Source organism: Chelonoidis abingdonii, chromosome 1, assembly GCF_003597395.2.
Source record: "Chelonoidis abingdonii isolate Lonesome George chromosome 1, CheloAbing_2.0, whole genome shotgun sequence".
NCBI classification, from domain to species: Eukaryota; Metazoa; Chordata; order Testudines; family Testudinidae; genus Chelonoidis; species Chelonoidis abingdonii.
Window position 1 is genome coordinate 329506293 of NC_133769.1, and position 26136 is coordinate 329532428.

Below are 26136 nucleotides of genomic sequence, written 5' to 3' on the forward strand. Positions count from 1 at the left end.
TAGATATCACTCATACAGAGATATAATGCGAGCAGAGCTGCTATCTCACAGTCCGTACATGCTGGAGCTCTTTTTGGATTTGAGACTGCATCACCACCTGTGCTGATCAGAGCTCCACGCTGGGCAAACAGGAAATGAAATTCAAAAGTTCACAAGACTTTTCCTGTCTACCTGGCCAGTGCATCCAAGTTCAGATTGCTTTCCAGAGCGGTCACAATGGTGCACTGTGGGATACCGCCCGGAGGCCAATACCGTCGAATTGTGGCCACACTAACCCTAATCCGACATGGCAATACCGATTTCAGCGCTATTCCCCTCGTCGGGGAGGAGTACAGAAATCGGTTTAAAGAGCCCTTTATATCACTATAAATGGCTTCGTTGTGTGGACGGGTGCAGGGTTAATTCGATTTAATGCTGCTAAATTCGGTTTAAACATGTTGTGTAGACCAGGCCAAAGAGAGGTTATTAGCCTTTTTCCTACACCACTCATATGCTGTATTCCCAGTGTTCTGTAGCATCTGTATGGGTAATGCTACCACATGCTAGGACAGGATGCAGAGATAAAATTCTTAGACGGCTTCTCCATCAATGTCTGCTTGTTGGAGTAGTTAGTCCTGGAACCCACAAGGGAAGAGGCAATTCTTGATTTAGGTCTAAGTGGTGCACAGGATCTGGTCCAAGAGGTGACTATAACTGAACTAGTTGGTAATAGCAACCATAATATAATTAAATATAACATCCTTGGGGTGGGGGCATGCCAAAAAAATCCACCATAGCAGCATTTAACTTCAAAAAGGGGAGCTACACAAAAATGAGGAAGCTAGTTAAACAGAAATTAAATAGAACAGCCATAACGGTGAAATGCCTACAAACTGCACGGAGACTATTTAAAAACACCACAATAGAGGCTTAAGTTAAATGTATACCTGAAATAAAAAAAACCCACAAAGAGGACCAAAAAATGCCACCATGGGTACACAGCGGAATAAAAGAGGGTGTTAGAGACAAAAAGAGATCCTTTCAACATTGTAAGTTAAATCCTAGTGAGGAAAGTAAAAGGAGCATGAACTCTGGCAGGTTACGTGTAAAAGTATAAGGTAGACCAAGAAAGAATTTGAAAAACAGCTAGCTAAGTACGCAAAAACTAACTTTTTTTATTTTTATTTTTTTTGCTGTAAGTACATCAGAAGTAGGAAGCTTGCCAAAGAATCAGTGGGACCACTCTGTCAAGTATCAGGGGGTAGCCGTGTTAGTCTGTATCTACAAAAACAACAAGGAGTCCGGTGACACCTTAAAGACGAACAGATTTATTTGGCCATAAGCTTTTTTTTTTTTTTTACCCAAAAAAGCTTCTGCCCAAATAAATCTGTTAGTCTTTAAGGTGCCACTGGACTCCTTGTTGTTCTGGTGGGACTACTGGATGATCAAGGTGCTAAAGGAACACTCAAGGAAATCAAGGCTGTTGCTGAGAAGCAAAGTGAATTCTTTGCATTGGTTTTCACTGCAGAGGATGTGAAGGAGATTCCCAATCCTGCGCAATTCTTTTAGATGACAAAGCTGGGCAACTACCCCACACTGAGGTATCGATAGAGGAGGTTTTGGAACAAATCGATAAACTAAACAGTAATAAGTCACCAGGACCAAATGATATTCACCCCAGAGTTGTGAAAGAACTCAATGATTAAACTGCAGACCTGCTACCTGTGGTATGTAACCTACTGCTTAAATCAGCCTCTGTACTGGATGACTGGTGGATAGCTAATGCAACAATGATTTTTAAAAATTGCTCCAGAGGCAACCCTGGCAATTATAGGCCATGAAGCCTAACTTCAGTACTAGGCAAATTAGTTGAAACTATAGTAAAGAACAGAATTATCAGACACATACGTGAACATAACATGTTTGGGAAAGTGCCAACACAGCTTTTGTTGAGGCATAATTTCCCTTTGCAGTCTAGAGAATGTCAACAAACATGTGGATGACGGTGATCCAGTGGATTTAGATCTTAGGCTTTCAGAAGGTCCCTTACCAAAGGCTCTTAAGCAAAGTAAGCAGACATGGGATAAGCACAAAGGTCCTCTGATGGATCAATAACTGGTTAAGGGCTAGGAAACAACATGGTTAGTTCTCGCAGTGGAAGAAGAGTAAATAGTGAGGTCCCCCAAGGATCTGTATGGGGACCAGTGCTGTTCAACATATTCATAAATGATCTGCAGAAATGGTAAGCAGTGAGGTGGCCAGATTCATAGCTGGTACAAAATTACTCAAGGAGATTAGGTTCAAAGCTGACTGAAAAGAATTACAAAAGGCTCTCACAAAACTGACAGCATTGTCAAATTAGACATTCCTGTGTCTTTCCTTCCTCATCTGGGGAGATCTGGTAGGTGTTTTCAGAGCATGCCTACCAGATTAGACCTCCTACACAAAGCAGTCGGGGCAGGCAGGTTGGGAATTTTGGGGTGTATGTGTGTCCAGAATACCCACGGGCTAGGGCACTCACCTGGAAAGTGGGAAACCCAGATTCAAATCTATGTTCTGTCCGATTTGGAGCAGGTTTCCCACGTCACAGGAAACTGCCCTAACCACTTGGGTATTCTGGGAATGGTCTTTCTCAGTCCCTCCTGCTGGAGCTGTATAAGATAGGTATTGGGGCAGACAGAGAATAACTGTAGAGGTGAGTGGTTATGGCACTCACCTTGAATAGGGGAGTGTCACATTCAAGTTGCTGTTCCCACAAATAATTAAATTGTTTATACGAAGTGGAAGAACTTCAGCAGGCGAGATTGAGAAACCTCCCCACCAGCATCAGAATGTCCAATAGCCTGTTAGGCATTCTTCTGACTAGTGAGAAACCTGGATTCAAGTCCCTTCTATAAATGAGGCAGAGCAGGAATTTGAATCTGGATCTACTACATCCCTAAATAACTGCATGTGTGGCTAGGGTGTGGGATGGAGGGCTGTTGGCTATGAGTGTGTGTAACAACTTAAGACACACAGACATCTATACATTCCCTAGTTTTGCTATCAATCAGGTTTGAGGTGTGACAGAACAAATGAATGAATTTTTGCCATACATATAGTTTTTTGTCTTATCTGTGGTTAAGTTAATACACAGAGATTCACAAGAATTCTTTCGGAAATACAGCTATCGTGTGAAATGTTTCTGTAATTACAGGTCAAGATGGTTAAACCTTTTTCAAGTTTCAAAACTGTAAAATTAAGCTAAGGGCTACGGATGTTGATTATGAAGCTCAGAGCATAAAGTGGGTGGTGGTTCATTTTTGTTTTGAATCTGATTTGAGTTTGAATCTTAACCTTATTCATATTCATCAGCCCAGTTTACAGAATCCTCATCTTTATAATTCAGCCATGATCCTCTGAAAACTTATGGGCATGCTTACTTTCATGCCTCATGAATAGTCCCGTTGACAGAACAACATATCACTGGATGGAGTGCTCACATATCTAAAGCAAATTGTGGGAAAGTTTTTGCAGGATCAAGGCATAAATGGGGCCTTACCAAAATTCATTGAAGTCAGTGAGCATCTTTCCATTGACTTAAGTGGGCGTTGATCAGGCTCACAATGCTCAAGCTGGCATGTGTTGAATAGTGCAGACTCTTCACCAGGAAGCCTAGGTGTCTCACGAAATAAATTCTCACTGTCTGGCAAAGAATCTTTTATCTAGAATGGCTGGTTTGACTGACAGAGCTACATAGTGCATCTGACATAGTGACTGTTTGTACCTTAACTGTAATTTTTCTGTTGTTGGGTGCTTGGAAACCTTTCTCTTTTATGAGAGCTGACCTTGCTCTTATTGAAGTCAGTGACCTTGCTTATCTTAGTGAATTTAAGCTACCAACAGTTTAGCTGTGTGAGTGCTAGTCTATACAAGGCTATGGGACCTTTTGAGGAACCAGGTTGAACTGACACAGTTGTAATCAGAGAAATGGGGGGGGGGGGAACAGCCCAGTGCAGACTGAATGAAATTTGTAAAATGGGAGTAGTAAACCCCACCTTTGTGAAAATGCTTTCAGATTCTGGTGCTTCAGGCACTATGTAGGTGAAAAGTTATTATTTGGATGGTAATATGTAATATAAAATACTTTGTACACTTGTATCATTTTCCGCCTCAGGATCCCAAAGCACATTGCAAACATTGAACCTCACAACCTTCCTGCCACAGAGATGGGTGTGGTGACATCTTTTTTTTTTTTTTGGTAAGAAAGGCGGGAACTGAGGCACCCTGAGGGTCAGTTATTTTCTCACATCAGAGGAAATCGGTAGAAAGAGACAAGCACAGAACCCAGGTGTTCTGACACTCACTCCTTTGATCCAGCACCAGGCCCCTCCTTCCCCTCATATTTGTGTTCTTCCTAAAAGTAGGATGACCATATTTCCCAGAGGGAAAACAGGACACCATGTGGGGCTGGACTGAACTCTCCCCAGCCCGTGCAGGGCTGGTATAGCCACCTCGTCCCCACGTACCTTCCTCTGCACCGCATCCCATTTTTTTTTTTGACAAAACTGATCAAGTCTGCAAAACAAACCAGACAAATGCTCACTTTTGCCAATAAAAAGTCAGGAGGGCCGGGACAGGGCTTAAAAAAGGGATGGCCTGGCCAGAACGGGAGGATGGTCACCCTATCTAAAGGGAATGAATGGCACCTGGAAGCATATACTTGGGAACCCCTCTCTAACAAGAAACACGCTGCTGCAGCCTCTTCCCAGTACATTGCCCTAGGTTATCCTCCTTTACGCTAGTGCTTGTGAGCGCTTTTTCCACTGGAGCTTGCATTATTCATCATCAGCCATTGCTTTGGCTAAACACCAGGGAGGAAACTCCTAAAGGCAAGATCGCCCCCCTCCGTCCCTTAATCCCCAGGCTGTTTTGTTTTACATAGGTTCCCGTTGCCAGGGACAATCCCAGCTCAGGTACTCTCACTCACATCTATCCACGTACCCATTAAAAAAGCCCCGCCCCGCCCCCCAAATACCCAACCCCATAAGGCACCATCATGTGCAGAGGCTGTGGGGACTGGCAAAGGCTGCTGTGGACAGGTTGGTGGGTTTAACCGGCTGTGATGGGCAAGGAGGGGTGTCCCCTTTTGTCGCTGTTACTTTGTTTATGATTAGCGGCCTCGGCGAGAGCAGGGCAGGGTCTGTGCTGCGGCTCTGCACACACGGGGCTGGGGCACAGAGGAGTGCAACACCCGCGCTGCTGCTGCTCCGGGGCCAGGGGCTGGCGGCCGCCAGAGGCAGCGGCTGCAGCCCAGCAGGGGCAAGAGCTGCACTGGGGGGGGATCCGTGCACAGTGCAGCATCTCCCTGCCGCTGCGCTGAGTCTCGTCCCGCGCTGCTCGCTGACTCGGGCTCTCTCTGCTGCTGTTCCCTGCAGGACCCGTTTGTTCCCCCTCGGGCTATAAGAAGGCGGATGATGAGATGTCCGGAGCCACGTCCTCAGCGGATCAGGCGGAGGCAGCAGCCCGCACCATTTATCTGAACCAGCCCCAGCAGAGCAAGTTCTGCGACAACCGGGTCAGGTAAGAGCGCGCGGCCGCCGAGGGCAGGTGCCGCCTGCCAGTGCCTCCTCCCCCTGCCCTGGCGCCTGCTGCTCCGCGCTGATCCCCAAGCGAGTGTAGCCCGGGAAGACCCTGTATGACTGCTGCCGCCGGCACCTCTGGGGGGAGTGTTTGTTTTGCATTCTGGGGCCGGGCCGATGCAATGCCTCAGCCGGCTCTCTGACACCAATGTGTCGTAGTGTTGTCATGTCAATAGCGGGTGTGCGGGCTCGGGGTGGCTGCAGCCCCAGAGGGGAGCTGCAAGCAGAGGAAGAGACGAGTGAAAGGCAGGTCACCCTCAGGTCATATACAATGGAATCACTTTTGTGGCACAAAAATGAGAGAACAGGTGATAAACTCTTAGTCCCACAGTAGTGAGAGAGAATTACAAGATTCTTTGGAGCAGGATTGTGAAAGCTAATCACAGGTAATATTTATACCCAAGGTTCTTGTTCGCAGCTCCAATGATGAAAGGCAATAGGGGTGAGATGTAGAGATAGTAGGTCTAAATCACATCTCACTTCTACTGTTGTAAAATAGAAGTAACTGGTGGAGTTACTCAGGGGCAAAACTGGTGTAAGAGAGGTCAGAATTAGGCCCACTGTTTGGAAGAGGCCTGGCATAGTCTACATCTTTGCATTTTGTTACTGTTTTCAAAGACATACAAGATTTAAAAAAAAAAGACATAATAGTAATAGGAAGTAATACAAGTTTCCCCGGGCTAGCCAGTTATATACATGTTTGTGTGGGACATAAGCCCAAATATTTAAAAGATCATGGCCAATGAGTTATTGTGCATCTTTGAAGGAGATCAATAGGAATTTGTTACAGTAATTGCTTAAAATGCTTTCTGTATTTTAAAAATCTGTGTAAAATATTAATAATACCTACCAGGCTATTGAGTTTTGCAACCTAAATACTATGTGTGAAATAGTGCATGTAGGAGTTATGAGACGGGCTAGTTTCAGAGTGGTAACTTGGGTGGATAGTAGAAATGGTGCTGAATATCAGAGACAGGTGCTTAATGATTTAAGGAAGCTTCTTGTCTAGCGGGTTTTCTGCTGTTTTAATCTTGACGTTTGGTTCATTGGTCAGAGATTAGTTTGTTATACAATAATTTATTAATGCCTTTGTGAAGAAAAAGGATTTTCAAAGCAGACCTAGAATGGCACTTTTTATTTGCTATTCTAGTATGTCTGTTGCCAATGGTAATTGTTTTGAGAATGTTGCTGTTCTGAACAGGGCAGCACTGTGCTTATATTGGACTTATCCACAGTTTGGATATTGTACATTGTATCCTGAAATAAGCTTATAACTGCTTGGTTACAGTTTTCCCTTGCTTGAAATCCCTCCTTTTGGAATATTTCCAATGGATATTTTTTCCTATAAGCTCTCTGATGAACTTGTGTAGAATGTTGCAGATCTTTAGCTTTTCTGTAACTTTCTCCACTTCACTGTTTCCTTCTTGCTAAATACCTGTTTGTGGGGAGAGAGAATTTTGTTTTTAGTTATCGAGAGCACTTGTGCTTCTTTCTGTCTCCCTTAGACCACTGCAAGGTGAAGGGCAGAAAGTAAACATTGACCAAAATGTGCAGGTTTTTGAGAGGCAGATTCTGTTGTCCTAGGCTGTCTTAAATTGCATACAAAAAGGAAATATCGTGAGGTGGGAAAAAGAGGGGAGAGGGTTGGTTAAAATAAACAATAAGAGATCTGTTCCTGTTACTATGCTACTGGTAGTTGGGGAACTGTTAAAGTCGCACACCCATAGTTGCTTTTTGAGAGCCATCCAGTACATGTGGAAAAGGTTGTTTAGGCACAATACTACCCAGGGAGATTTTTATTTAGCAGTTCTCCAGTCTCTTTCTTTATTTGCTTCAGATGCAGGGAGTTCCTGGGCTATATGGCAGTGGTTTTCAAACTTTCAAACTTTTTTTCTGGCAACCCAGTGGAAGAAAATTGTTGATGCTCATGACCTCAAGGGAGCTGGGGATGAGGAATTTGGACTGTGGGAGGGGCTCAGGGCTGGGGCAGAGGGTTGAGGTGGGGGGGTAAGGGCTGCAGGGTGGGGCTGGAAATGAGGGGTTTGGGGTGCAGGAAGGGGCTCTGGGTTTGGGGGGGCTCAGAGTTGGGGCAAGGGATTGGGGCATGGGCTTAACTCGGGCAGCTCCCAGTCAGCAGGGCTGCTAAGGCAGACTTCCTTCCTGTCCTGGCACTGCAGACCTCGCTGCACCCCAGAAGCAGCCAGTAGCAGGTGTCGGTCCTAGGTGGAGGTGCACAAGCGGCTCCATGTGGCTCTCGCCAGGCGGCACTGCCCCTCCCCCCAGTTCCCATTGGCCAGGAACTGGGAGTGCGGAGCTGGTGCTCAGGGTGGGGGCAGTGCACAGAGCCCTGTGGCCCCCCGCCTAGGAGCCGGACCTGCTGCTGGCTGCTTCTGGGGTGCAGCGCAGTGTCAGAACAGGTAGGGACTAGTCTGCCTTAGCCGGACAGCACCACCAATGGGACTTTTGAAGGCCTGGTCACCAGTGCTGTCCAGAGCCGCTGCAACCTACTGCCTTACGTTCCACAACCATGACTCACAGTTTGAAAACCACTGCTATCGGGGCACTACCCCACCAGGAATAAGTCAAAATGCTAGCTTGGTGTTCACAGCTCATGCGCCCTTTCCATGAGGTATCTGCCACACATTGACTGACTGGAATTCTGCTGTGATAACTTGAGCCACCTGGGATTCAGGTTATACCCCTCTTTAGTACAGACCTGGATGAGGCATGTTATAGATTCTTTCCCCTATTTAGGAGGATGCCTACAGCCACTGTACATTACCTCCTCTACAAACACACCAAGTGCAGTTACATTCCTTGTTGCCTTCTGGGTTTGATACCTCCTCCTCCTGTTGAAAAAGGACTTTGGGGGAAGCGTGAGGAAAAATTGTGCCTCAGATTGTGGCTGTCTCTTGCAAGGAAGCACAAGGGCAGAGCTGGCAAAATACACAGGCAGAAGAGCCCGCTGCAGCATCCTAAGGGGTGGTGCATGTAGATTGCCACGTATTCGCAGGGGCAAAAGGAAATGCAGGCCTGTTATTTACCAGGCTGCACGTGGCAATAGACTATATAGGTAAGTGATGCAAGGAGAATATGGGCCACGATGCAAACTGCAGACACACACAACTAAAATTAATTAATTTAAAGTTTTATTGGGGATAGTTACAAGGGGTAAGGGAGCAGCGTAATGATTAGCTAATAAGAGTTACATAACTTAAAAGACACAATGACTAAAATATGTACTAACAATATTTATAAACAAAGATGCAGCATTTAGTAAATAACCGATACTTACAAAATACAAACCAACGCATAACGACCCGCAAACGTAGAAAATCTGTTTGAAAACACGTGAGCTGAGAGAGAGGCTTCGAGGTGATCAAGGCTCGGTTACGGTGTACACAGGATACACAGATTCGTGTTTTGCTTTCTCCTCTCCCTGCCTGCACATGGCAGGGCGACCTAAAGTACCCACTATGACATCACAGAAGTGTCATAGGGGACGGAGCCCAAAACCTGTGTGTGTTCGTTTCTGATTGGCACAAGCAAAGTTTACAGCAAGTAGGGGAGCAGGTGCCTAAAAGTCTGGCTTCGCCCCCAAAAGATGAGGTGATGCATATTGTTTTAGAATGCGTTCAACACTGAATGACAAAAGAAGAGGCCAGGGCAATACCGGTATGGGCAAGTTCTATAGGATGCAGACAGGAGCTCATCTTAACAGTGCACAGTCCCATTTCACTTGGTTACCTAGGAGCTCCCTTTGCGGAAGTGTCACTCTATACCACACCACAGCCCAGTTGGACTGCGTAGAGCAGTGGTTTTCAACCTGTGATCTGTGCACCCCAGGGGGTCCGCAGACCATGTCTAAGATTTCCAAGGAAGTCTGCACTTCCATTTGAAATTTTATAGGGGTCTGCAAATGTAAAAAGGTTGAAAACCACTGTTTTAGAGCAGGGGTTCTCAACCTTTTTCTTTCTGAGGCCTCCCCAGCATGCTATAAAAACTCCATGGCCCATCTGTGCCACAACTGTTATTTTTCATACAAAAGCCAAGGCCAGTGCTAGGGAGTAGCAAACAGGGCAGTTCCCCAGGGTCTACCATGCCACAGGGGGCACCACAAAGCTAAGTTGCCAAGGCTTCGGCTTCAGCCCCAGGTAGAGGTGTTCAGGCCCTTGGGCTGCAGTTCCTTGCGGCAGGGCTTCAGCTTTCTGCCATGGGCCCTAGTGAGTCGAACACTGGCCAGGCTTGGCGGACCTCCTGAAACCTGCGCGCGGCCTCCCACATGGCCCCAAGATCCCTGGTTGAGAACTACTGTCCTAGATGATGGCCAGTGTATGGGCTAGCCTTAGTGAGAGTCTGAGTAAGGACGGAGTGAAATCTCAGAAAGGGCATGCTCTTTTGTTCCTACAAAAATAAAATCAAAACCACTTTGACTGTTTTAATGATTTATATGAGTATTTTACCAGGTCAAACCCCTAGAGATGAAACGTCTTATTTCCAAGTGTGTCCTGGGAGCAGCAAAAGGAAGAAGCAGTGCCATAAATCCACTGTCTCTGAAGTGAGAACAAATAAATATAATAATCAGTTATGCTTAGTTCCCAGTTCTTTAGATAATGCAATTTTTAATGGCTTGTAATTAGTAGTACTTCTTGCAGAGATTAGGTAACAATGCCATGATGCAGCCAGATAACTAAATAACAGATGATCAAAGCCATATTTTTGTATCTGATTGCAAGTTTTAGTACTAAATTCTGATTACAACAGCTATTGTAACTGGCGCGGTCTTTGTTTAAATTGATATTTACAAACTCTAGGCCTGATCCTGCAGCCTGGACACAGTCTCATGATTTTGCCTGTGTCATGTTCAACCTCTGCAAGTAGGTGTATAAAAAAGGCATAATCAGTAAGGGTAGAATTCTGCTGTCTTCTGCATATGGTGGATCTTGATTCCAGTATTTTGCTCATTCTGCCTGTAAAAATCTCCCATCAACAACCTTAAGAGCAGAATTTTGGGCTTACAGTCTTGGAACATGAATCTTGTGGGAGTTCTTTGGTATCTTGCAGATGAGATTTTTCTTATGTACTGAGATTAATGGTCATCTTCTGAACAGACAGGAGGTAAATCATCCCAGGAAAGAAGATAATAGACCAGGAGTCTTCAGTTTTATCTTAAAAATGTGCTTTACAAACAATGACTTAAGCCTCAAGGGGCCCTGTGAGACAGGGAAGCATTATTTGCATTTTGCAGGTGTGCACACTAGTGTCCAGAGAGGTGAAGTAACTTTCACACAGGAAGGCTCTGGCACAGACAGAGCTAGAGATCTTGTTATTACAAGTTCTGTGCCTCAGCCATAAGGCCATCCATATGTCTTAGAGCAGTGGTTTTCAAACTTTTTTTCTGGGGAATTAGCTGAAAAAAATTGTTGATGCCTATGATGCAAGGGAGCTGGGGATGAGGGGTTTGGGGTGTGGGAGGGGCTCAGGCCTGAGGCAGAGGGTTGGGGTGTGTGGGTGAGGGCTACGGGGTGGGGCTGGGAATGAGGGGTTCAGGGTATGGAAGTGAGCTCTGGAGTAGGGCAGAGGGTTGGGGTGCAGGAGGGAGTCAGGGCTCTGCGATGTGGGTGCAGGCTCTGGGGTGGGACTGGCGATGAGGTGTTTGGGGTGCAGGAAAGTTTTGGGGGGGTCAGGGATGGGGCATGGGGTTGGGATATGGATTTACCTCAGGCTCTCGCCTGCAGGGACCGCCCCTCCCAGCTCCCATTGGCCAGGAGGCCGGTGCTTGGGGCTGGGGCAGTGCGCAGAGCCCCATGGCCCCCCTGCCTAGAAACCCGACCCACTGCTATCCGCTTCCGGGGCACAGCATGGTATCGGAGCAGGTAGGCACTAGCCTGCTTTAGCCGGACAGCACCGCCAATGGGACTTTTAACGTCCTGGTCGGCGGTGCTGACCAGAACGACCCAGTGCCTGACATGCCACAGCCCAGTACTGGGTCATGGCCCAAACTTTGAAAAACGCTGTCTTAGAGAGGTTCTCAAGCTGTGGTGTACAGAGCACTTGCTGGTGATGGACAGAGAGCAGGTTGATCACACGGTGCTAACTACTTATTTCCAGGAAAAGAAATAAAACATACATTAAATACTTATAGTATATTTTTGCCATATAAACAAGAGCTGTAATTGGCACAGGTATGTTATGCACTTGCAAATGGGAGGAGGTGGTCTATGTGATTGTGAATAGGGGGGAAGATGGTCATGAAGACAATCTGTGTATTAAAATATGGTCCATACTCTCAGAATGTTTGAAAATCTTGAGTCCGTAGCTTTATGTTACTTGTACCAATGCTGATCTAGCAGAGAGCTCTGGATTTGTGGTTGAAAATGTGATTAAAAAGTCAATATGTGCAGTACTCCATGTACTGTTGATCAACACACCTCTTAAAGTGAAATGCTGCATCAATAAACAGCTCTGTGCTTGTATGTGTGATGTTGTTATTACGCTTCCAATGAATGAATAATATTCTTAGTTACTGTTAGAAACAATAGCTAGTTGTATTGCTTTTGTACTGCTGAGAACAGAATAAAGCCAAGCACGTATATGAGAACAGAGCACTTACTGGGGTTCAGAACAACATTACATTTTGAAATATTACAGTGTTGCTTTTTTTATCATAGGTTCTGAAAGGCACTTGTGATAAAAAAATTAATACACTACAAAAAACTATGTGGAGGTCTTTAATCTGTTTCAGAGTGGTTTGCAGATATTGCCATTCCTCAAAGAAAAAACATTCTTCAAGGTTTTTTCCTTATGTATTATTTTTGTTAAACACTTGCTATGTTTCACTTTAGAGGTGGAAGCATTTCAGTGGTGGGTGAAATGATCACTCTTATTATGGGTGAATTTCATCCATGATGAAAGAGAGCCTGCAGAAAACTATACGACATCACTCTAGCTCAGGGGTCGGCAACCCTTCAGAAGTGGTGTGCCGAGTCTTCATTTATTCACTCTAATTTAAGGTTTCACGTGCCAGTCATATATTTTAATGTTTTTAGAAGATATCTTTCTATGAGTCTATAATACTGTATGTAGTTAGCTACCTTGCATTAATTAGTCCTAATGTGGCTCCTTTACCTTTATGGTAATAAGGGTCTGACACACGAGTGTTGGCAAGAAACTGACAGTTTACTTCTGGAACACAGGTAGGTGAGCAGGGTATATCCATTGACTTCAGTTACTGCTACTCGTCCTTTGTTGGACAGTTAGTGTTTTCCAGTTAATGACCACAACCAATTATTATATTTGATTTTCTTATTAAAAGTTTCCAGCTGATTATTGGAAGCGAGAAGATGTTTGGGTTACTGTGGCAATGACGTTTTTCAGTGAAACATTGCTAACATGGGGCTGTGTTACAAACAATACCATGTTTCTGTGCAGTTTGTGCAGCTTTTCCTGGTCGTTCTGGTTCATAAACCGTCTTAGCTGTCAATAAATTCATAATTGAAAATACTAATCAACTACACGTCTGTTTTTTGTAGAGGGTTTGTGTAAATAAAGAGAACAAACAGCAAGGACTCTCCTGTTGTTTGGATGGCAGGATGTTTAACCAAATATCCAAAATGAGCAAAGTTAGGAGTGAAAAATACTGTCATTTCTTTCTCAAAAACCTGGTACCCATGATGCCTAGCTATGCACTAGTTTTGTGTACATATTCAGTAAAACCCTTTTTTATTTTGTAACTCTTTTCTTGGACACTACCAGAGGAAGCTTTGAAATTATTTTCATGAGCTAGACTTTTTATTTCTGTAATAATGTTACAGGCTCTTAATTCTATAATTTATTCCTAAATATGGGCAAAACCCTGCAATCCACATTTAGGCAAAACTCCCACTGAAGTCAATAAGAGTTTTGCCTGAAGTAAAGATTGCAGGATTTAGCCCTGTAGAGGGAGCCATTATTTGTTAAAGGGATTAATTTTCCTGTTAATGTGTGGATTATTTATAGGATTAGCGTGTGTTTTTAGGTTTCAGAGTGGTAGCCGTTTTAGTCTGTATCAGCAAAAAGAACGAAGAGTACTTGTGGCACCTTAGAGACTAACAAATTTATTTGGGCATAAGCTTTCATGGGCTAAAACCCACTTCATTGGATGCATGCAGTGGAAAATACAGTAGGAAGATATATATATACACACACAGAGAACATAGGTGTTGCCATACCAACTGTAATGAGACTAATCAATTAAGGTGGGCAACTATCAGCAGGAGAAAAAAAACTTTTATAGTGATGATCAGAATGGCCCATTTCCAACAGTTGACAAGAAGGTGTGAGTAACAGTAGGGGAAAATTAGCATGGGGAAATAGTTTTTACTTTGGGTAATGACCCATCCACTCCCAGTCTTTATTCAAGCCTAATTTAATGGTGTCCAGTTGGCAAATTAATTCCAATTCTACAATTTCTTGTTGGAGTCTGTTTTTGAAGTTTTTTTGAAGTTTTCAGTGGATGATAGCCTGTATAAGCACATTTTTGCATGTGACACTTTCATACCATTATCTTAGCAATTGGCAGATAACATTTAATAGTAAGAAAAATGTATTAAGCTGTTACAATAAAAAGATGCAAGAACACTGAATTAATTCCTGGTGTAACTCCACTGACATATGGACATAGACAAATAATATACTTCAATAAAAATTAAAAGGTAATCAGTAAATGAGGTAGTAATTGCCTTTTTATTTTCACAGTCTAACGAGATTTCATGAAGCTTGTATTAGTGTTTAACAGGTGCATTACCTTTGTAATATAAAGGAAATCGTTCATTTGATCTTATTAGTATTAATTTATCACATTCTACATTAAATTTCTCTGTATGAAATGCTATGCTTAAGTGGGATAAACATTAACTCTTGTGTCATGATATAAGAATTATGCATTCCATTTTTTCTGTTCTTAAACTGACATAGAAAGAGAGCTTTCAGTGCTGTGAAAATGGCATGCTCCACTTATGGGGTAGTAGAGGGATTAGCCTTGGGATATTCTGCAGTGGTGCCTTCTAATTTATTAGCATTAGGTGGACTTCCCAGGAAGCTCGATTCATCCCTGTCAGCATGAGAACTACTGTTAAAAGCAAAGCATGTGGAGTGGGAAGGGAAATATGTTACAGTTCAATAATGAAATCAGTGGAGTTTTCAGTACCCTAGACTTATTCCACGCTATCTGAGAGCAGGGGTGCTGGAATTAGGGATGCTAGGGGTGCAGCAGCACCCTGTGGCTGGAAGTGCTTTACATCATATACGGGGTTTACAGTTTTGTTTAAGGCTTTCAGCACGTCCACTATAAAAAATTGTTCCAACGCCACTGTATGAGAGTTGAATTCGGCCAATATGTTTGATCTGAGAATTGGTTGATATGTTTGTATAGGATTTTTTATCTTCTTTCACTGTGGTTTTTACTTTCATCTTGAAGCATCTTTGGTAGTTTCATATTTTTGGCTTTGAGTTGGATTCTACCTTTATTTAGGGCAGGGATTCTCAAACTGGGGGTTGGGACCCCTCACGGGGTTGTGAGATTATTACATGGGGGTCGTGAACTGTCAGCCTCCACCCCAGACCCTGCTTTGCCTCCAGCATTTATAATGGTGTTAAATATATTAAAAAGTGTTTTTAATGTATCGGGGGGGTTGCACTCAGAGGCTTGCTGTGTGAAAGCGGTCACCAGTACAAAAGTCTGAGAACCCCTGATTTAGGGTATGAACACACCTGTAAAAGCACATCCCTGCATTGAACGAGGTAGGGGGCTGAATCTTCTCAGTGGAAGTATCAGGAAGTCCTGGGCCTGCTACCGCATCATGGAGTGCTGGTAAACTCTGCTATTCAGAGCCAGAGGGCTACAAGCAGCCAGACATAAGTTAGAGCAGACTAAAATGGGGTCTAGCTAACACAAGCATAGGGGAAGCAAAAAGACAGCTTAAGCAGACAGAACTACGGTCTGGATAGCCTTGTGGGGCTTAATTTATTAATGGACTAAATTCAGCCCTGGGCTGTGACTGTTTCTGTTCAGGATGGCAGGCCCCCTTGGTGGTAAGCCCATCTTGAAGGGAGTTGCAGTGGGGCATGGCACCTAAAATACTTGCTCTGCTGGGGAGCATGGAACTGGCCAGTGTGGCTTCAAAAGAGGGGCACTACTCAGGGGAGAGATGTGGCAAGTGGTGCTCTATGGAGGAGCTTTGAACTGAGGAGAAGCTTATGTTCTTTCCCCTTGCACCACCAAGTCAGCTTTAAACTTTTGTACATGAATTGCTCCAAGGCACGGTGGCCCCTACTGCATATTGCACCATGCTGCACCTGAAGGTGTAAATGAAGTTCAGTTTTTTAAGGTACTTTGAGATCCTTAGATAAAAAGATGGCTTAGGAAAGCATAAGATAGTTACTGTATTCACAAATAACTATGTTTTATGCATCATAAAGGATGGGAAATGAAAAACTGATACGTCAGAAATACCCACAAGTTAATGCTAGGTCTACCAAAGTTAACACTGCCATATTGTATTTCCTATATTTGTTATGGCATTCACATTTATAATACATTAAACATTAAATTGAACATGGGAAGGAAGAATAGAAAATACAAATAGATGCAACATAGTTAAATCAGAGTTTCAGGAGCAATGACAGCTTTTGGAGTTTCCTGTCTTTTGAGTGTGAGATTTTTTTTCAGTCCTTATTGTTGCATTGATATAACTTTGTATTTTCCTCTTTGCATTTAATTTCGTGGGGGATATGGGGATGGAAGAGCTGTGGGATTAGAGGGTGTTAAGAAAAATGAAAAAATAAATCTGGAGCTTTTCAGCTTAGGAAATTTTCAAACTCTTCCTGCATTGCCTTGGTCTGGACCAGAACTGCAGTCTTGCACAGTTTAGGAGCTCTGCAGGAACAGCGTTTAACAACTACATTCTTAACCATGGTATCCTTAACTTGTGTATGTGTACAGCATTGGAAACTGCTCTAGTTAAAAAATTCAGTAAGAAACCTAGTTTTAATGGTCATATTTGAATTCACAATTTAAAAACACTTAAAACCATAAAAATACATAACTGATTTTTTTCTGGCCTAGCCTATTTTTCTCTTTACCTCTTAGATCTACAAAATGACAAGTTTGAAGTTTGCACCTGTAGCCATTTTGAGTTGTTACAGCATTAAATTATTTTCAAAGCATATGGAAAAGTGTATTTTTTTGCATATTTGAATAATTCAGAAGTAGCACAACTGATTTTACTCCTTTTAAAAATAACCATTGGGAATAGTGGAATAGTTCACTCCAAAAGGGATTTATCTGAGAAAGTTAGAATCCGCTGAAAAATGGGGTTCAACATTAATGACATTAAGTGCTACTTACAGCTACCATAATTATGTAACATTGAAATATAGTACCTTAATGATTGATATGAAAATACTATGCTATGTGATACAAGCAGAGCCTTCTCTTTGTTGTAAGTTTCCAAAATGTTTATTGCCCTGGATGATTTGAATTTGTTTATGTAACCGATCTCTATGTGAGACAAAAAGAAGTGTCAAGAAAAAAGCCCAAAATGTCATCTTTGCCACTTATGCAAAAAGAGTTACATGAGCTAGCTAACGACAAATGCTGTTTACATTTGAATAAATATGAAACACCGACTGCCAAAAAGTTTGTTTTGTACAAAATAATGTGTAGATCTGAAGATATGTAATCCTGGGATGTGGAGCATTCCTGGTATTCATTAGTGAGGCATTGTCATAAAGGGGGCATCTTCAGATCCTTCTCCGAGTGCTTTAATGTCTCTTGCTGCCTTATGCTTGTAAGATGTAGCTAAATGTCATTTGAGAGACGCCTGCTGTGTCTCCCCACTGTAACAGTATTTATCTGACAGTAGCATAAGTTGGTGTTGGCTGTGCTCTCTGAGAACCTAATCTTTAGCCATGAAAGTAAAATGGGAGTTTTGGTTTTGAAATAAATTGCATGGGTTTGTGTGCTGCGGCCCCGATTCTACAGACATTTAAACATGTGAGTACTCTCACTGCAGTCAGTAACATTAAATAAATGTATAGGTGTTGCAAGATCAGTCCTAGATAATTAAGATCTGGCCAGGATTGCATTATGGAACAAAGGCTAATGTCCCTGATAAGCCTGATTTTTTTTTTCCAAGTCCCAATTTCACCCCCAACTACCACGAAAAGAAGCCAATCTTTGAAATTGCACAGAATTCGGTGTTCCATCAAGTGGCAGGATCCAGTATTATGTTCCTTACTCCCCCATTGGACTCTCTTCTGCCTTTGTTGCTTGTGACAATGACCTGGGCCACCCTTGCACAAGAGTGTTTTTGGCTGTACAGAGAAATGTTTAAAATTGACCTGCTAATTGAATCCAAGCAAGAACTGGGGAGTGGGGTGAGACATGTGAAGGGGATGTCCAGGTGGACATGGGGGGCAAGGAGGACTGGGACAAGGAGACTTGGTAGCTTGGAGCTTGGGAATGCAGGAATCTGGGGAGTAAGAGGTACAGGAAGTGGGAGAGTGGCAGAATGGGAAGGGGATGTAGTGGGGAAGGTCTGGAGGATGAGTGTGTACGTCCTGGGCCGGGGGACAGGAGAACAGAGTGAGGCATGGAAAAGCAGAGGCTTTTATCTATGTTAAACTTAATTAAATCAATTAGTTTTCAATATGGATAAAAGCTTCCTTTCCATTCTTCTCCACTACCCAAATATTCCACCTGGGCATAACTCCCCTCCACCACACATACCTCCTGTGGACTTGCTGAAGTCTGGAGGTGGAGAAGCCTGCGTTGATGAGCCTCATAAGAATTGTCAGAGCAGAGCTCCCCTCGTAGGAAACTTTAAATACCAAGCCTATTTAAAATTATTCTACACTTTTTGTAAAACCCAAATGTTATGAAGGAAACAGTTAAGAATTCCAGACTTTTCCCACTGCCTTTTAGTGCTTCATCCTTCTTTCACTCCGCCTGATTTATGCTACTCACCTACCCTTAAATTTCCCATTGAAATCTGAAAAATGAACACACAATAAATTATTGATTTATAAAATCCCATTTTTTATTTAAGGTTCTAGTTCCCAAATACTAGAATACTATCATCTACACAATGTAACTACCAAAATACTGATTGCTAAATAACATTCAGAGTTAAATACCTAAACCTGTGAGGTTTGTGTATGCTGACACTTGATTATGACAGAATAGTCAACACACTTCATGATCTGTATCATGCTATGAGAATGTAGGGAAAACTGACATAACTTAGTGTGCTCTGGGACTATATTATTTTTGAAATCTTTACTACACATATAATAAACAATATATTATAAGCTATGTATAAAATCAGTAATATACATTCAAGAGCACATTTCCATTGAAGGACCAATGAAAGGGGTCAAATGGTGCAAGTTGGGTGGCGTAGTAGTAAGTAATGAAAATTAGCATATTGTAGCAGGGAACTAGCTGGATCCTTTATCTGTTCACTTCAAGACTTGCTTATGTTTGTTTTGTTTTTTAAAGGTGTAAAACTTTTGAAGTGTAGTGTTGTTTTTAGATGGATTCCATTGAAATGTACCTTTAACCTTAGCTCTCTATAATTTTTTTGCTGTAACTAATTATATTTAGTTATAATTCCATTAAAATGGACAGCACCATGCTCTGGGCTTTTCTGGACTGTTCCTTCAGAATATTTGGGAGGGCACTCTGTAAAATGATCTTGTCATATCACTGAGTTACTTTAAAAATTGTGTGTTTAGTTCATTGTACAATTGAGTATCAGAGGGGTAGCTGTGTTAGTCTGGATCTGTAAAAGAAGCAAAGAATCCTGTGGCACCTGATAGACTAACAGACTTTTTGGAGCATGAGCTTTCGTGGGTGAATACCCACTTCGTCAGATGCATGAGACGAAGTGGGTATTCGCCCACGAAAGCTCGTGCTCCAAAACGTCTGTTAGTCTATAAGGTGCCACAGGATTCTTTGCTGATTGTACAATTGAGGTATCTTTGTTCTTGTGCATCCTTAGGACAAGGAGCCTGACTACATACTCCCTACAGAAGAAAACCCCTATTGATTTCCGTGGGAACATTTCTTGCACGAGGAGTATGGGATTAGGCTAGAGGTGGGCAAACTTTTTGATCCAAGGCCCAAATCTGGGTATGGAAATTGTATGGCAGGTCATAAATGCTCACAAAATTGGGGGCTGTGGTGCAGGACAGCACCGGCTCGGGGTGCAGGCTCTGGGATGGGGCTGGGGATGAGGGGCTGGGGGTGCAGGAGGGTGCTCCGGGCTGGGACCAAGAGGTTTGGAGGGCAGGAGGGGGTCAGGCCTGGGGCAGGAGTTTGGAGCACGGGAGGTGCTCAGGGGTGCAGGCTCTGGGTGGTGCTTACTTCAAGCACCTCCCAGAAGCAGAGGTATGTCCCCTTTCCGGCTCCTAGGTGGAGGCGCAGCCAGGCAGCTCTGCACGCTGCCCCATCCGCAGGCACCACCCCTGCAGCTCCCATTGGCTGTGGCTCCCAGCCAATGGGAGCTGCAGGGTGGTGCTTGGGGCAGTGGCAGCCTGTGGAGCAGAGCCCCCTGGCTTCCCCTACACGTTAGAGCCAGAGGGGGGACATGCTGCTACTTCCAGGAGCTGTGCAGAGCCACAGCACGCGTGGACAAGGGCAAGCCCCAGAACACCCTGCTTCCCCGGTGGGAACTCAAGGCCTGGATTAAAATGTCTGACGGGCCAGATGCGGCCTCTGGGCCATAGTTTGCCCACCCCTGGCTTAGGCTCATAGGGCCAAGCCCTGAAAATCACAACACAGAGTCATCATAGTACAAGATATTGCAAAAGGCAATTCTCCCTATGATCAAATCATTCCTACCGGGCTCTCCACTGTCTCTTCTTCTAACACCTTGTCAGTTATAAGTTCATTCCCTGATATAAATAACTCCACTGAGTTCAGTAGGTTAACACTGGGAATGAAACTTGAGATGGTTGGGCCACAAAGAGAAATGCAGGAGCGGTGTCCAGAGCAGAGATAGAGATTCCCAAATGAGGGGTCAACCGGTGGAAGGAAAGGGGGTAGTAGAGGTTCTTGTTCAGAGGTAGTGCTGCTTAGGGGAAATGATTGTGAAGAATGTGCTGGTTCTAAGCAGCTGATATAAATGGGGAAGCTGAAATAAAGTATAACCCAGACACCTCCTGGGTGTGGTGCTCTGTCCCATCTAGTGACACTGACACCACTTAGGGAGAGAGCAACTCATGGCCATGTGGTTTTTAGCTCATGCAATAGAGGCTCATGCATTTAGCTAGGACCGTAGAGCAAACTCATAAATCTCTTTCTAAGTGGTCTCGGTGCCACGAGATGGGACAGAACACCACACCCAGGTGGTGTGTGGGTTACAAAAACATCCCAGGACACCAGGTAATGCCAGAGCTGCCAAGCCACAATTTTCTCAATATTTCTAGGAAGAGGAAGGTTCCCTGAATCTTTCTGATACTTTTTCCACAACATTTCGAAAGTCTGACTTTTGCTGTCTGTTTCGACTGTAAAATAGCTTGACTGGCATGCACAAAAAAAAAAAAGCCCTCATCGTTCACCTTGGTTACTGTAGCCTCCTAATCTAGTCCACATTCCTCTCCTTTCCCTACCCCTAGTCTCTCCAAATTGTGGCCCCCAAATATATCCTCATCCCCAAAATACCAACTAGCAACTGACTGACTTGATGTGAGTGCAGACGTTTCAAACAAAGATTTGTTTCTTGAGTTCTTCTTATTTCAATGCTTTCTTCATTGCTGCCTTGGCCAATCTCTATATCAAATGCAAAATAACATGACAGGTATAAAGAAAATGCAAAATAAGCATTGCCCCAAATAATGATTTGGGCAATGCACGTAGATGGTCTTAAAATGAAACCTTTCGTGCTTAGGTTTGTGTTCCATTTAAGGATAAAACAGTACTTAGTACTCTTCTAACTATAAATTCTATTTGATTGATTCCCCCACCCAAGTTGCTTTGTATGCTCTTTAAAGCTCTTACTGTATATACAGTTGAGGCATCATTTAGTAAAGTACATTTTGAATATGGAGCCAGTATTTTAGATTCATTACTTTTGCTACTTCATTATTCCTTGCTACCATCAGTAAAATACGAACTTGTTTTTCTATGATTCTGCAACCTCTGCTTTTCTCCTCCCTTAAAAAGTAATTTGAATTCTAAAGCAGCGAATAGGAGTAGTGAGCTCAAGGGATTGGTAATAGGCAAGGCTGAGGCTTTGCCATGGAGTTTTCCTCCTTAGTTACAAGGGGTGAAATGGGAAGGGACGAGGGGCTGCTGTTTCCGGCATGGCCTCATTGTTCTCTTTGGCACAGGGATATATGAGAGCTGGATATGACTTGTCTTGTTTGCAAATCAGAGAGGCAGTGCAGGTCAGTCAACAGAGTACTTGATGGGGACTCAGTAGACCTGCATTCTATTCCCAGCTCTGCCATGGAACTGTTGTATTATGTTGGGCAAGTCACTTCACCTCTCTGTGCCTCCTTCCCCTCCCATCCTATGCCTATATTGCCTGTTTAGACTGTAAGCTCTTTGGAGGAGGAGCTCTTTCTTACTGTGTGTTTGTACAGCATCTAGCTCAGCCAGCTGTCTCTCCAGTTCTACCAAGGCCTATTGGTTGAGCAGAATGGGGAAGTCTGTTCTACAAAGTCTTCAGTGAATAAAGAACTTGTACCAAGTTCTTCTTCAGAATAGAACCCCTAACGAGAGAGGAAGCCAAGTATTAAGCATATTGCCAGTGCTCTTGGTTGTGTACCATGGTGCAGGAGCTGCTGTTCTGACACTGGACTTTAGAAACAAAGGGGTCTGGACCTGGAGGCTACAAACTGGATCTTCTAATTTTACACTGGAGGGAGGCCAACATAAATCAAATCTGGATCTTTTGAACGACAGTGCTGAGCACTGACACTGCTGCAGCACAGTACTGATTTAACTTACAGGCACAAAGTATTATATTTAAAACATACAAATAGTATGTTCAGATACAAGAATGGATCCTGAAATATTGAATAGACAGCAGTGGGGTGAATGTGACAAGAGGTTGATATGTCATTGATGATCAGCACTGGGTAGGTATGAACACAATTGTCCCAGTATAGCTCTTATTTAATTTTCTCTCACTGAAGCCTGTAGGAGACAAATTTAAAGAACATTCAGGTCCAGAGTTTCCAGATAGCCCATATTTTAAATAAAAATCTTCCAACCAGTGAGGAAGAAAAATGGATCCCAGATGTCCCTGCCATTGTAAATATGATTGTTTAGTTTTTCAAAAAACAAACCCCTTCACCTCCAGATCTGCCTGCCTGAAATGTGAGGAGCAATCTCCATGCGCTTGCTTTGTTGTTGAGACCTTTCCTGGCCATTTGCAGGATAATTCAATGCAGCCAAGTTTAGCAGTACCGTAGCACAGGGTGTTTATTTTGTGGGGAGGGAAGAGGTAGTGGGAAATACAGGAATAGAAATTTGTTTAATTATACAAAAAATATACTGAGGTTGGAAAATGAAGAATCATTCTTGCATGGAAAAAAACAGGTTACAATGTTTGCTAGTATCTCTATGAATATTATCAAAATGATGACTCCTCATTAGTGCTTAGGAGTAGCATGGTAATGAGTGGAACTAAATGAATGAAAGTAATTGGTTGAAATTATATAGGAGTCGCTTTTAGAAAATCTTAGTACATTGTTGTGGAGACAATGGGCCATACTCTGTTTTCAGCTGCACTGAAGTATATCCAAAGTAATTCCAGTGGAATAGCTCAGAACATAATTGGTCCTAAATTATGTAGCAGATGTTAAGGAGGCAGATCTCTTCCAGTGGAATATTTGAACACATACCTGTTTAAATGCTGTTGACCACTGATCCACACAGTAATTTATCTTGTAACAGGCACTGACTTAGTGCTAGTATTTTTTTAAAATGGTCTTTGATTTTTCCCTGTTGAACTGGAACTCTTAAATTCCACTCTGACTTTCATGTCAGGGCACTTCATTGAAGCTAATGGAATTGCACAGGTTGAAGTCAGGGCAGAACTTAGCCCTTGCAAATGTGAATCTGTATTATTTAAACAGCTTGTTTATGGCAAAACCTCAACCACAAAATTCCTGTCTACTTTCTTGTGCTTTATTGACATAATTTCAACAGGTTTTCCCAGCAGCTACTTAAAAAGCTTGAGATTCAGAAAACATGATGGGTGGGGAAAAAAAGGGAATTTTTGTGTTCTCTCAAAACATCATGGGCCCATGGTAAATCTGAACTAATGCCATTGATGAAATTATCCCAGAATATGGCTCTCTGGCCCTGACAGAGCAGTATCTAGGGAATTGGGTCATGTGGATACTCATCATTCCTCATTTTCACTGTATGAAGGTTTACTGGTCAAAAAGTAGTATTAAATTACGTAATAGTCCCTTAGTGGCACCAAATTGGTGACAGATTCTGCCAGTCTTACTCACCCAAGTAGTCCCATTGAAGTCAAGGATTTGCCACTTACAAAGGGAAGACATAACTCTGCACTGATTTTTTTCTAAACTTTTCCCCGATACCAAGAATTAATAGTATTGGGTGAGAAAATCCTATATAGCATGGGTAAGAGTGGCAGAACTGAGTCCTAAATGCCATAAACTTGGATTTAAAGGCATTAAATCCCTAATGCCAAGCCCAAATAGCTTCTCGGGGGAAAGAGGAAGAATCTTCCCTCCTCTTCCTCCTCTGTTTTGGAGAGACCTGCCTATAATACAGCTTCTGTCCTGAGGGTTGCCATTCAGGGAGTTACCACTGAGCTGGGTCCCACTCTGTACAGGCAGTATGCAACCCTTTAAATGAGAACCCTCCCCTCTGAAATCCAACATACTTCCTTATTCTTCATAACCCCATGGTTTCCTCTTCCAGAGAGCCCTCCATGGCTGCAAGGGTAGGAGGTTGTATTTGCCCGTTTGTGCATAGAACCATTCTGCTGTCAGCTTAGATACACATCATATGGTACTGGGGGAAATGAGATGCTTAACCAGTAGGATTTGGAATGTGGAAATTCATTCGTAAGAAGCTTTATGGCATGATCTCTGTACGAGCAGGGCTGGTGCAAGGATATTTCACACCCTAGATGAAACTCCCACCTTGCACCACCCGCCCTCCAGCCTGGGGAGCCAGCGCCATCCCTAGCTATTTTGGTGCCCTATGCAGCCCTGTAACCAGGCGGCACTTACCCCCACGGTGCCTCCTGCTGGTCACTCCTGGGAATTAGCTCAAAGCTGCAGCTGGAGCACCCTCTGCAGGCCAGTGATCCACCTTCCGGCTTCCGCTACTGGCCCCGTGTCCCTCCCTGGATCCCAGTGCCCCTTTACATGGGGTGCTGCCCCCTGGCAGTAACCCCTTTCTCCTTAGGGTTTCCCCTCCCTGGGACGTAAGCGATTTCTGTGGGGTGGTGGTAGCGGGCAGCGGTGGTGGTGGTGGTGGGGTTCCGGGGGGGGGGGACACAGATGGACCAGGGGGCAGGCTCCACGCCACACCCCCTGTGCCCCCACAAACACAGTCTACACCCCCACCACTGGAGCACAGTCAAAGAGTTACTCAGACTCAGCAGGCCCCTTCCACGGGGTCTTCAGAGTCCTCCTGTGTGCTCCCTCAGCAGCCGGTGGTCGTCTCAGTCCTCTTCTAGGCTCCAGCAGTCTCCCAGGCAAACACAGCTCAGCGGCAGTAGCAGCCCTGGTGGCCAGGCAGCAAGACCCTCACAGGTGGCAACAGCGGTGGTTGGTGGTGGGGTCCTGTTCTCTCCTCCAGAGGTGGAGGAGTGGGGGCTGGCCAGCAGCCCCCCCCCACCCTCCCTCAGCAGCAGTAGCGCAGAAGCAGCAGCGGTAGCAGTCCAAGGAGGAGCACACTCCAGCTAGCAGCAACCCAGGAAGGGAGACGGAGCTCCAGCCAGCAGGGCAGCCAGAGAAGGTAGGGGAAGAGCACTCCGCCAGCAGGGAGCCCAAGCAGACAGAGCGTCCCAGTATCAGGGTAGATCCCTACTTTGGCCCTGAAGGGGTTAAAAACAACCCAGGGAAATAGCTAGGGCTGAGAGGCAGCCTTTTAAGCTGGGCTGATTGGGGAAGTGGCTGCAGCTGGGCCATGCCCCAAACTGAGCCACAGGCCCTTATAAAAGGGCAGAGAAGCCATGAGCCAAGGAAGTCTCTCTCTGCATTCAGAGGAGAAGGGCCTGGCTGCTGCAAGGACCAGACAAGGCACCTAGGTGAAGCAGAGCTGGGAAAGGCAGCGAAGCTGGGAGTCCTGCCTGGAAAGCCCCAGGCTGTGGCCTAGGAATAGGCTAAGAGGTACTGGGGTTGCAGGGTGCAACCCAGGGTAGGCCAAGGCAGCAGGTCCAAACCCCTTTGCTGATGATGAGAGGCTAATACTGTAGTCTGCCCCAGGGTGTGGGGCTAGCTAATGACTGGGCAGTTGCAAGACCCTGAGGCAAAGTTGGGGATAGAGTGGGGGGGG

General features: G+C 44.2%; 1 protein-coding gene across 1 annotated transcript in view; it reads left to right on the forward strand.

Moving 5' to 3' along the window:
• The first annotated feature begins 5008 nt into the window (after positions 1-5008).
• The window catches only part of ATP8A2 (ATPase phospholipid transporting 8A2), a 612384-nt gene continuing 591256 nt past the window's right edge, over positions 5009-26136 (forward strand). The window contains exons 1-2 of the mRNA XM_075061658.1: positions 5009-5060; positions 5397-5541. Coding sequence (XP_074917759.1) covers positions 5018-5060; positions 5397-5541 — 188 coding nt within the window. The 5' untranslated portion in view covers positions 5009-5017. The remainder of the gene's footprint in view (positions 5061-5396; positions 5542-26136) is intronic.